The sequence below is a fragment of the Coturnix japonica genome, unplaced genomic scaffold (assembly GCF_054131305.1).
Source record: "Coturnix japonica strain WE unplaced genomic scaffold, WE-NBRP24 Scf055, whole genome shotgun sequence".
Taxonomy (NCBI): domain Eukaryota; kingdom Metazoa; phylum Chordata; class Aves; order Galliformes; family Phasianidae; genus Coturnix; species Coturnix japonica.
In genome coordinates this window covers 608558-621091 of record NW_028188958.1, presented here as the reverse complement: position 1 = coordinate 621091, position 12534 = coordinate 608558, and the positions used below count along the sequence as shown (strand labels likewise).

General features: G+C 53.4%; 1 protein-coding gene across 1 annotated transcript; it reads left to right on the top strand.

The window, feature by feature from the left end:
- The first annotated feature begins 407 nt into the window (after positions 1 to 407).
- Positions 408 to 12534, top strand: LOC146752003 (uncharacterized). The gene is made up of 4 exons (XM_085533203.1): positions 408 to 779; positions 5869 to 5970; positions 9613 to 9738; positions 11171 to 12534. Exons 1-4 carry the CDS (start codon positions 408 to 410, stop codon positions 11324 to 11326), a joined length of 756 nt encoding a protein of 251 aa, XP_085389329.1. The 3' UTR covers positions 11327 to 12534.

The following is a 12534-nucleotide window of genomic DNA, read 5'->3' as shown; positions in this document are numbered from 1 at the left end:
GTGGCACTTATGGGTCCCAATGTGGCACTTATGGGTCCCAGTGAATCACTTATGGGTCACAAAGTGGCACTTATGGGTCCCAATGTGGCACTTATGGGTCCCAATGGGGCACTTATGGGTCCCACTGTGGCACTTATGGGTCCCAATGTGGCACTTATGGGTCCCAAAGTGGCACTTATGGGTCCCAATGAATCACTTATGGGTCCCAATGTGGCACTTATGGGTCCCAATGAATCACTTATGGGTCCCAATGTGGCACTTATGGGTCCCAATGTGGCACTTATGGGTCACTATTTGGCACTTATGGGTCCCAATGAGCCACTTATGGGTCATAATGTGGCACTTATGGGTCCATTGGGATTCCATCCCCGGGCGCCGCCATCTTGACGCCCCCGCGCCCCGCCGCCATGTTGCCCCGCCCCCCTGAGCCGCTCATTGGTCAGACGGGTGTGGGCGGGGATGTGGCGGACCAATGGGAGCGCTGCTTTCGCTTAGAGGAAGTGACGCGATCAAAGCGCGCCGCGCCGCCCCGCAGCGCGCTCATTGGTTGGTTAAAGGGGGCGTGGCGCGGGGCTGGCCAATGGGAGAGTGAACCGGATGTGACGCGATCACAGTGCGACGCCATGAGGCGCAACGTGGAGGTGAAGGCGCGACTGAGGGACCCGGCGGCAGCGCGGGAAACGGCGGAACGACTGAGCGGGAACCGGGGGACGGAGCTGGAGCAGGTGGATCGGTTCTATTGCGTCAATACGGGGCGGCTCAAACTGAGGAGACACGCGGTAATGGCGGATATGGGGCGGAATGGGGGCATGGGGGGCAATGGGGATAAATGGGGGTCAATGGGGATCAATGGGGGTCAATTTGAGTCAATGGGGATGAATGGGTGTCAATATGGATGAATGGGGTCAATGGGTGTCAATGGGGGTGAATGGGGATCAATGGGAGTCAGTGTGGGTCAATGGGAGTCAATGGGGGTCAATGGGGATCAATGAGAGTTAATGGGAGTTAATGGGGGGCAGTGGGGATGAACGGAAGTCAATGGGAGTCAATGGGGATCAATGGGGACTGAATGAACGGGAGTCAATGGGGATTAACAGGGGTCAGTGGGAATCAATGGGGATGCATGGGGGTCAATGGGGATCAATGCGAGTCAATGGGGATCAATGGGTGTCAATGGGGATGAATGGGAGTCAATAGGGGTCAGTGGGGATGAATGGGAGTCAATGAGGATCAATGGGGATCAATGGGAGTCAGTGGGGATGAATGGGAGTCAATGGGGGGCAATGGGGATGAACGGGGTCAATGGGGGCTAATGGGGATGAATGGGGATCAATGGGTATGAAAGGGAGGAAATGGGAGTCAATGGGGATCAATGGGGACTGGATGAACAGGAGCCAGTGGGAGTCAGTGGGGATGAATGGGGTCAATGGGGATGAATGGGAGTCAATGGGGGTGAATGGGGGTTGATGGGAGTCAATGGGAATGAATGGGAGGCAATGGGTGTCAATGGGGATCAATGGGTGTCAATGGGGATCAATGGGTGTCAATGGGGATCAATGGGGGTTAATGGGAGTCAATGTGGATCAATGGGGATGAATGGGGGTCAATGGGAGTCAATGGAGATCAATAGGGGTAAATGGGGATCAGTGGTAGTCAATGGGGATCAGTGGGGGTCAATGGGGATGAATGGGAGTCAATGGGGATCAATGCGAGTCAATGGGGATGAATGGGAGTCAATGGGGGTCAATGGGGGTCAATGGGAGTCAATGGGGGTGAATGGGAGTCAATGGGGGTGAATGGGGGTCAATGGGAGTCAATGGGGGTGAATGGGGGTCAATGGGGATCAATGGGGATCAATGGGGATGAATGGGAGGCAATGGAAGTCAATGGAGATCAATGGGGGTGAATGGGGATCAATGGGAGTCAATGGGGATGAATGGGAGTTAATGGGAGTCAATGGTGGGCAATGGGAGGCAATGGGGGTGAATGGGGTCAATGGGGATGAATGGGAGTCAATGGGGATGAATGGGAGGCAATGGGAATCAATGGGTGTCAATGGGGATGAATGGGGATCAATGGGGGTGAATGGGAGGCAATGGGAATCAATGGGTGTCAATGGGGATCAGTGGGGGTCAATGGGGACGAATGGGAGGCAATGGGAGGCAATGGGGATCAATGGGGACCGGATGAACAGGAGTCAGTGGGAGTCAGTGGGGATCAATGGGAGTCAGTGGGGGTGAATGGGGGTTGATGGGAGTCAATGGGAATGAATGGGAGGCAATGGGTGTCAATGGGGATCAATGGGTGTCAATGGGGATCAGTGGGGGTCAATGGGGATCAATGCGAGTCAATGGGAGTCAGTGGGGATCAATGCGAGTCAATGGGAGTCAGTGTGGATGAATGGGGGTCAATGGGGGTGAATGGGAGTCAATGGGGGTCAATGGGGGTCAATGGGGATGAATGGGAGTCAATGGGAGTCAATGGGGTCAATGGGGGTCAATGGGAGTCAATGGGAATCAATGGGAGTCAATGGGGGTGAATAGGAATCAATGGGGGTCAATGGGGGTCAATGGGGATCAATAGGGGTAAATGGGGATCAATGGTAGTCAATGGGGATGAATGGGGGTCAATGGGAGTCAATGGGGATGAATGGGGGTCAATGGGAGTCAATGGGAAGGAATGGGGGTGAATGGGGATCAATGGGGATGAATGGGGTCAATGGGGGTCAATGGGGATGAATGGGAGTTAATGGGAGTCAATGGGGATGAATGGGAGTTAATGGGAGTCAATGGGGATGAATGGGAGTCAATGGGAGTCAATGACAGTCAATGGGAGTCAATGGGAGTCAATGGGGATGAATGGGGGTCAATGGGGATAAATGGGGTCAATGGGGATGAATGCGAGTCAATGGGAATCAATGGGAGTCAATGTGGATCAACGGGAACGGGATGAACTGGGTCAATGGGGATGAATGGGGGTCAGTGGGGACCAATGGGAGTCAATGGGGATGAGTGGGAGTTAATGGGAGTCAATGGGAGTTAATGGGAATCAATGGGGGTCAATGAGAGTCAATGGGGATTAACAGGGGTCAGTGGGAATCAATGGGGATGAATGGGGTCAATGGGGATGAATGGGAGGCAATGGGAGTCAATGGGGATCAATGCGAGTCAATGGGAGTCAGTGGAGATCAATGGGGATCAATGGGAGTCAGTGTGGATGAATAGGGGTCAATGGGGATGAATGGGGGTCAATGAGGATCAATGGGGATCAATGGGAGTCAGTGGGGATGAATGGGGGTCAATGGGGATGAGTAGGAGTCAATGGGGATCAATGGGAGTCAATGGGGATGAATGGGAGGCAATGGGAGGCAATGGGGGTCAATGGGGACCGGATGAACTGGGTCAATGGGAGTCAATGGGGATGAACAGGAGTCAATGGGGATGAATGGGAGTCAGTGGGGACCAATGGGAGTCAATGGGGATGAATGGGAGTTAATGGGAGTCAATGGGGATTAACGAGGGTCAGTGGGAATCAATGGCGGTGAATGGGAGGCAATGGGGGTCAATGTGGATCAATGGGGACGGATGAACTGGGTCAATGGGGATAAATGGGGGTCAATGGGTGTCAATGGGGATGAATAGGAGTCAATGGGGGTGAATGGGTGTCAATGGGGATCAGTGCGAGTCAATGGGAGTCAATGGGGATGAACAGGGTCAACGGGGATGAATGGGGGTGAATGGGAGTCACTGGGAGTCAATGGGGATGAATGGGAGGCAATGGGGATGAACAGGGTCAATGGGGATCAATGGGGATCAGTGGGGGTCAATAGGAGTCAATGGGGATCAACGGGGACCGGATGAACGGGAGTCAGTGGGAGTCAATGGGGGTCAATGGGGATCAATGGGGGTCAATGGGAGTCAATGGGAATCAATGGGGGCCAATGGGAGTCAGTGGGGATCAATGGGGGCCAATGGGGATCAATGGGGGTCAATGGGCGTCAATGGGGATCAATGGGAGTCAATGGGGGTCAATGGGGATGAATGGGAGGCAATGGGAGTCAATGGGGATTAATGAGGGTCAGTGGGAATCAATGGCGGTGAATGGGAGGCAATGGGAGTCAATGGGGATCAATGGGAGTCAGTGTGGATGAATGGGGGTCAATGGGGGTCAATGGGGGTCAGTGGGAGTCAATGGGGATTAAAGGGAGTCAATGGGGATCAATGGGGACCGGATGAACGGGAGTCAGTGGGGGTCAGTGGGGATCAATGGGGATGAATGGGGGTCAATGGGAGTCAATGGGAATGAATGGGGGTCAGCGGGAGTCAGTGGGGATCAATGGGGGCCAATGGGGATGAATGGGGTCAATGGGGGTCAATGGGGGAAAATGGGAGTCAATGGGGCCGGGATGAACAGTGGTCAATGGGGAATGAACCAGGTCAATGGGGATGAATGGGGGTCAATGGGAGTCAATGGGGGTCAATGGGGATAAATGGGGTCAATGGGGATCAGTGGGGGTCAATGGGGATGAATGGGAGTCAATGGGGATCAATGGGAGTCAGTGCGGATGAATGGGGGTCAATGGGGATGAGTGGGTGTCAATAGGAGTCAATGGGGATCAATGGGGACTGAATGAACGGGTGTCAATGGGGATGAATGGGGTCAATGTGGATCAATGGGGATGAATGGGAGTCAATGGGGATCAATGGGAGTTAATGGGAGTCAATGGGAGTTAATGGGAGTCAATGGGGGTCAGTGGGAGTCAATGGGGATTAACGAGGGTCAGTGGGAATCAATGGGGATGAACGGAGGTTAATGGGGATGAATGGGGGTCAATGGGGATCAATAGGGGTGAATGGGGATGAATGGGAGGCAATGGGAGTCAATGGGGATCAATGCGAGTCAATGGGAGTCAATGGGGATCAATGGGGATCAGTGGGGATCAATGGGGGTCAATGGGGATGAATGGGAGTCAATGGGGATCAATGGGGACCAGATGAACGGGAGTCAATGGGGGTCAATGGGGATGAGTGGGTGGCAATGGGAGTCAATGGGAATCAATGGGGGTCAGTGGGTGTCAATGGGTGTTAATGGGGATGAATGGGGGTCAATGGGGCTGGGAATGGGGCAGTGCTGGTTCCGGAACCAAAAGGTGACAGAATATGGGGCAGAACCGGGGGGTGTCGGGGGGGGGACCCAGGGGAGCGGAACCAGCTGAGTGCAGGGATGGGGGGTGGGAGATGGGGGGATATGGGGGGAATATGGGGGGATATGGGGGATATGGGAAGATATGGGGGATATGGGGGGATATGGGGATATGGGGGATATGGGGATATGGGGGATATGGGGAGATATGGGGATATGGGGATATGGGGGATATGGGGGGATATGGGGGATGGGGGGGATATGGGGGATGGGGGGGGATATGGGGGATATGGGGAGATATGGGGGGATATGGGGGACATGGGGGATATGGGGGGATATGGGGATATGGGGAGATATGGGGGGATATGGGGGATATGGGGGGATATGGGGGGATATGGGGAGATATGGGGGGATATGGGGGATATGGGGATATGGGGAGATATGGGGAGATATGGGGGGATATGGGGGATATGGGGATATGGGGAGATATGGGGGGATATGGGGAATATGGGGGGATATGGGGGGATATGGGGATATGGGGAGATATGGGAGATATGGGGGATATGGGGAGATATGGGGGATATGGGGATATGGGGAGATATGGGGGGATATGGGGGATATGGGGGGATATGGGGGATATGGGGGGGATATGGGGAGATATGGGGAGATATGGGGGGGATGGGGGGGGGCAGGGCCGGGCTCCAACCCTGAGCTCTGTGCCCACAGGATGGACGGGGGGAGCTGATCTTCTATGAGCGACCCAACAGCACCGGGCCCAAAGTGTCGCAGTTCTGCATCAGCCCCACAAGTGACCCCGATGGGCTGGAGGTGACAGTGGGATGGGGCTCATCCTGTCCTGTCCCATCCTATACCCACACCATCCTATTCCTGTCCCATCCTATTCCTGTCCCATCCTATTCCTGTCCCATCCTATTCCTGTCCCATCCTATTCCTGTCCCATCCTATTCCTGTCCCATCCTATTCCTGTCCCATCCTATTCCTGTCCCATCCTATTCCTGTCCCATCCTATTCCTGTCCCATCCTATTCCTTCCCCATCCTATTCCTGTCCCATCCTATTCCTGTCCCATCCTATTCCTTCCCCATCCTATTCCTTCCCCATCCTATTCCATCCCCATCCTATTCCTTCCCCATCCTATTCCTGTCCCATCCTATTCCTGTCCCATCCTATTCCTGTCCCATCCTATTCCATCCCCATCCTATTCCTGTCCCATCCTATTCCTGTCCCATCCTATTCCTGTCCCATCCTATTCCTTCCCCATCCTATTCCTGTCTCATCCTATTCCTGTCCCATCCTATTCCTGTCCCATCCTATTCCTGTCCCATCCTATTCCTGTCCCATCCTATTCCTTCCCCATCCTATTCCTGTCCCATCCTATTCCTGTCCCATCCTATTCCTGTCCCATCCTATTCCTGTCCCATCCTATTCCTGTCCCATTCTATTCCATCCCCATCCTATTCCTGTCCCATCCTATTCCTTCCCCATCCTATTCCATCCCCATCCTATTCCTGTCCCATCCTATTCCATCCCCATCCTATTCCTGTCCCATCCTATTCCTGTCCCATCCTATTCCTGTCCCATCCTATTCCATCCCCATCCTATTCCTGTCCCATCCTATTCCTGTCCCATCCTATTCCTGTCCCATCCTATTCCATCCCCATCCTATTCCATCCCCATCCTATTCCTGTCCCATCCTATTCCATCCCCATCCTATTCCTGTCCCATCCTATTCCTGTCCCATCCTATTCCTTCCCCATCCTATTCCTGTCCCATCCTATTCCTTCCCCATCCTATTCCTGTCCCATCCTATTCCTGTCCCATCCTATTCCTTCCCCATCCTATTCCTGTCCCATCCTATTCCTTCCCCATCCTATTCCATCCCCATCCTATTCCTTCCCCATCCTATTCCTGTCCCATCCTATTCCTTCCCCATCCTATTCCTTCCCCATCCTATTCCTGTCCCATCCTATTCCTTCCCCATCCTATTCCTGTCCCATCCTATTCCTTCCCCATCCTATTCCTGTCCCATCCTATTCCTGTCCCATCCTATTCCTGTCCCATCCTATTCCATCCCCATCCTATTCCTGTCCCATCCTATTCCTGTCCCATCCTATTCCTTCCCCATCCTATTGCTGTCCCATCCTATTCCTGTCCCATCCTATTCCTGTCCCATCCTATTCCTGTCCCATCCTATTCCTTCCCCATCCTATTCCTTCCCCATCCTATTCCTGTCCCATCCTATTCCTGTCCCATCCTATTCCTGTCCCATCCTATTCCATCCCCATCCTATTCCTGTCCCATCCTATTCCTTCCCCATCCTATTCCTGTCCCATCCTATTCCTTCCCCATCCTATTCCTTCCCCATCCTATTCCTGTCCCATCCTATTCCTGTCCCATCCTATTCCTTCCCCATCCTATTCCTTCCCCATCCTATTCCTGTCCCATCCTATTCCATCCCCATCCTATTCCTGTCCCATCCTATTCCTGTCCCATCCTATTCCTGTCCCATCCTATTCCATCCCCATCCTATTCCTTCCCCATCCTATTCCTGTCCCATCCTATTCCTGTCCCATCCTATTCCTGTCCCATCCTATTCCTTCCCCATCCTATTCCTGTCCCATCCTATTCCTGTCCCATCCTATTCCTTCCCCATCCTATTCCTTCCCCATCCTATTCCTTCCCCATCCTATTCCTGTCCCATCCTATTCCTTCCCCATCCTATTCCTTCCCCATCCTATTCCTGTCCCATCCTATTCCATCCCCATCCTATTCCTGTCCCATCCTATTCCTTCCCCATCCTATTCCTGTCCCATCCTATTCCTTCCCCATCCTATTCCTGTCCCATCCTATTCCTGTCCCATCCTATTCCTTCCCCATCCTATTCCTTCCCCATCCTATTCCTGTCCCATCCTATTCCTGTCCCATCCTATTCCTGTCCCATCCTATTCCTGTCCCATCCTATTCCTGTCCCATCCTATTCCTGTCCCATCCTATTCCTTCCCCATCCTATTCCTGTCCCATCCTATTCCTGTCCCATCCTATTCCTTCCCCATCCTATTCCTGTCCCATCCTATTCCTTCCCCATCCTATTCCTGTCCCATCCTATTCCTGTCCCATCCTATTCCTGTCCCATCCTATTCCTTCCCCATCCTATTCCTGTCCCATCCTATTCCTGTCCCATCCTATTCCTTCCCCATCCTATTCCATCCCCATCCTATTCCTGTCCCATCCTATTCCTGTCCCATCCTATTCCATCTCCATCCTATTCCTGTCCCATCCTATTCCTGTCCCATCCTATTCCTTCCCCATCCTATTCCTGTCCCATCCTATTCCTGTCCCATCCTATTCCTTCCCCATCCTATTCCTGTCCCATCCTATTCCTTCCCCATCCTATTCCTGTCCCATCCTATTCCTGTCCCATCCTATTCCTTCCCCATCCTATTCCTTCCCCATCCTATTCCTTCCCCATCCTATTCCTGTCCCATCCTATTCCTGTCCCATCCTATTCCTGTCCCATCCTATTCCTTCCCCATCCTATTCCTGTCCCATCCTATTCCTGTCCCATCCTATTCCTGTCCCATCCTATTCCTGTCCCATCCTATTCCTGTCCCCATCCTATTCCTTCCCCATCCTATTCCTGTCCCATCCTATTCCTGTCCCATCCTATTCCTGTCCCATCCTATTCCTTCCCCATCCTATTCCTGTCCCATCCTATTCCTTCCCCATCCTATTCCTGTCCCATCCTATTCCTGTCCCATCCTATTCCTTCCCCATCCTATTCCTTCCCCATCCTATTCCTTCCCCATCCTATTCCTGTCCCATCCTATTCCTGTCCCATCCTATTCCTGTCCCATCCTATTCCTTCCCCATCCTATTCCTGTCCCATCCTATTCCTTCCCCATCCTATTCCTGTCCCATCCTATTCCTTCCCCATCCTATTCCTGTCCCATCCTATTCCTTCCCCATCCTATTCCTGTCCCATCCTATTCCTTCCCCATCCTATTCCTGTCCCATCCTATTCCTGTCCCATCCTATTCCTGTCCCATCCTATTCCTTCCCCATCCTATTCCTGTCCCATCCTATTCCTGTCCCATCCTATTCCTGTCCCATCCTATTCCTGTCCCATCCTATTCCTGTCCCATCCTATTCCTTCCCCATCCTATTCCTGTCCCATCCTATTCCTGTCCCATCCTATTCCTGTCCCATCCTTATTCCATCCCCATCCTATTCCTGTCCCATCCTTATTCCTTCCCCATCCTATTCCTGTCCCATCCTATTCCTTCCCCATCCTATTCCTGTCCCACCCTATTCCTGTCCCATCCTATTCCTGTCCCATCCTATTCCTGTCCCATCCTATTCCTGTCCCATCCTATTCCATCCCCATCCTGTTCCTGCCCCATGGATGGTCCCTGCCCCATTGATGGTCTCTGACCCCCCCGTCTCCCTGCAGTTGGTTCTGGGGGGGGCCCTGGGGGTCCTGGGGGTGGTGAAGAAGCGGCGGCTGCTGTTTGAGGTGGGACAGACCCGCATTCACCTGGACAGTGTGGAGGGGCTGGGGGACTTCGTGGAGCTGGAGGTGAGTGACACACAGTGGGGGGGGGGGCACATAGTGAGGTACCCCCCATGGAGAGATAACCCCCCCCCCCCCCATGGTGAGATATCTCCCTCCATGGTGAGATACCCCCCCCCAATGATGTGATACCCCCCTCTCATTTTGTGATACCCCCCCATGGTTAGATACCCCTCCCATGCTGAGGTACCACCCCCCCATGGTTATGTACCCCCCCCCAATGGTAAGATACCCCCCCCCCATGATGACATACCCCCCCCCCCCAATGTTGAGATACCTCCTCCCCCATAGTGAGATACCCCCCCCCATAGTGAGATACCCCCCCCCACTATTGAGATACCCCCCCCTCATTTTGAGATACCCCCCCCCATAGTGAGATACCCCCCCCCACTATTGAGATACCCCCCCCTCATTTTGAGATACCCCCCCCAATGGTGAGATACCCCCCCCATGGTGTGATACCACCCCCCCATAGTGAGATACCCCCCATGTTGAGATACCTCCCCCCCATGGTTAGATACCCCCCACAATGGTGAGATACCTCTCTCCCCATTGTGATATACCCCCCCCTATAGTGAGATACCCCCCCCCTTCAAGGTGAGATACCTCCCCCCATATACCCCCCCCCTTTTTGACATACCCCCCCATGGTAAGATACCCCCCCATGGTAAGATACCCCCCCCCATAGTGAGATACCCCGCCCTCATGCTGAGATACCCCCCATGGTGAGATACCCCCCCCATGGTGTGATACCACCCCCCCATAGTGAGATACCCCCCCCATGGTAAGATACCCCCCCATAGTGAGATACCTCCCCCCCACTATTGAGATAACCCCCCCCCCCCATGTTGAGATAGCCCCCGCCCCATAGTGAGATACTCCCCATAGTGAGATACCCCCCCCCCCATGTTGAGATACCCCCCCCCACTATTGAGATACCCCCCTCCCCATTGTGATATACCCCCTCCCCCATGGTGAGATACCCTCCCCTCATGCTGAGATACCCCCCATGGTGAGATACCCCCCCCCACTATTGAGATACCCCCCCCTCATTTTGAGATACCCCCCCAATGGTGAGATACCTCCCCCATGGTGTGATACCAGCCCCCCATAGTGAGATACCCCCCATGTTGAGATACCCACCCCATAGTGAGATACACCCCATAGTGAGATACCCCCCCCCATGGTTAGATACCCCCCGCAATGGTGAGATACCCCCCCCCCATAGTGAGATACCCCCCCCATGGTGAGATACTGCCCCCTATAGTGAGATACCCCCCATGTTGAGATACCCCCCCCATAGTGAGATACACCCCCCCCCCCCCCCCCCGGTGATATACCCCCCCCTCTATTGACATACCCCCCCCATGGTGAGATCCCCCCCCCTATTGAGATACCCCCCCCATTGTTTCCCCCCCGCCCCATTGCCGCTGTGCAGGTGGTGCTGAGCGCGGGGCAGAGCGTGGAGCTGGGGCAGCGTGTGGCGAAGGAGCTGATGGAGGAGCTGGGGGTCAGGGACGAGGAGCTGGAGAGCGCGGCCTACCTGGATCTGATGCTCTGCAACGGGGGGGGAACAGGGACTGAGACAAAATGAAATGAACTGGGATGGAATGAACTGAATTGGACTGGACTGAACTGAACTGAACTGGACTGAACTGAACTGGGCTGGACTGAACTGAATTGGACTGGACTGAACTGAACTGAATTGAACTGAACTGAACTGAACTGGGCTGAACTGAATTGGACTGAACTGAATTGAACTGGACTGAACTGGACTGAACTGAATTGAACTGGACTGAACTGGACTGGGCTGAACTGAACTGAATTGGACTGAACTGGGCTGAACTGAATTGGACTGAACTGAATTGAACTGGACTGAACTGGACTGGGCTGAATTGGACTGGACTGAACTGGACTGAACTGAATTGAACTGGGCTGAGCTGAACTGAATTGGACTGAACTGGACTGAATTGGACTGGACTGAACTGAGAGCTGAGCTGAACTGGACTGAACTGAACTGAACTGAATTGAACTGGGCTGATCTAGAGCTGAACTGGGCTGAACTGAACTAAACTGAACTGAGTTGGACTGGGCTGAACTGAGAGCTGAAATGAACTGGACTGAACTGAACTGAGCTGAACTGAGCTGGGCTGAACTGAGCTGGGCTGAACTGAACTGAACTGAATTGAACTGGGCTGAGCTGAACTGAATTGGACTGAACTGAACTGAATTGGACTGGGCTGAACTGAGAGCTGAGCTGAACTGGACTGAACTGGGCTGTACTGGGGTGAACTGAGCTGAACTGAATTGGACTGGGCTGAACTGGACTGAATTGGACTGGGCAGAACTGGACTGGGCTGAGCTGAGCTGAACTGGGCTGAATTGAACTGAACTGAATTGAACTGGGCTGATCTAGAGCTGAACTGGGCTGAACTGAACTAAACTGAACTGAATTGGACTGGGCTGAACTGAGAGCTGAAATGAACTGGACTGAACTGAACTGAATTGGACTGAACTGAGCTGAACTGAACTGAACTGGGCTGAACTGAGCTGGACCGAACTGAACTGGACTAAACTGAGCTGAACTGAACTGAACTGGGCTGAACTGAACTGAGCTGAACTGAACTGAGCTGGGCTGAACTGAACTGGGCTGAATTGGGCTGAACTGAACTGAACTGAGCTGAGCTGAGCTGAACTGGGCTGAACTGAGATGAACAGGACTGGGCTGAACTAAACTGGGCTGAATTGAACTGGGCTGAACTGAATTGAACTGGACTGAACTGGACTGAACTGGACTGAACT

Coding starts and splice junctions, on each gene's coding strand:
- LOC146752003 (XM_085533203.1), top strand. CDS start 408: ATGTTGCCCCGCCCCCCTGAGCCGCTCATTGGTCAGACGGGTGTGGGC. Junction 780..5,868: donor TCAAACTGAGGAGACACGCG/GTAATGGCGGAT, acceptor CTGTGCCCACAG/GATGGACGGGGGGAGCTGAT. Junction 5,971..9,612: donor GTGACCCCGATGGGCTGGAG/GTGACAGTGGGA, acceptor GTCTCCCTGCAG/TTGGTTCTGGGGGGGGCCCT.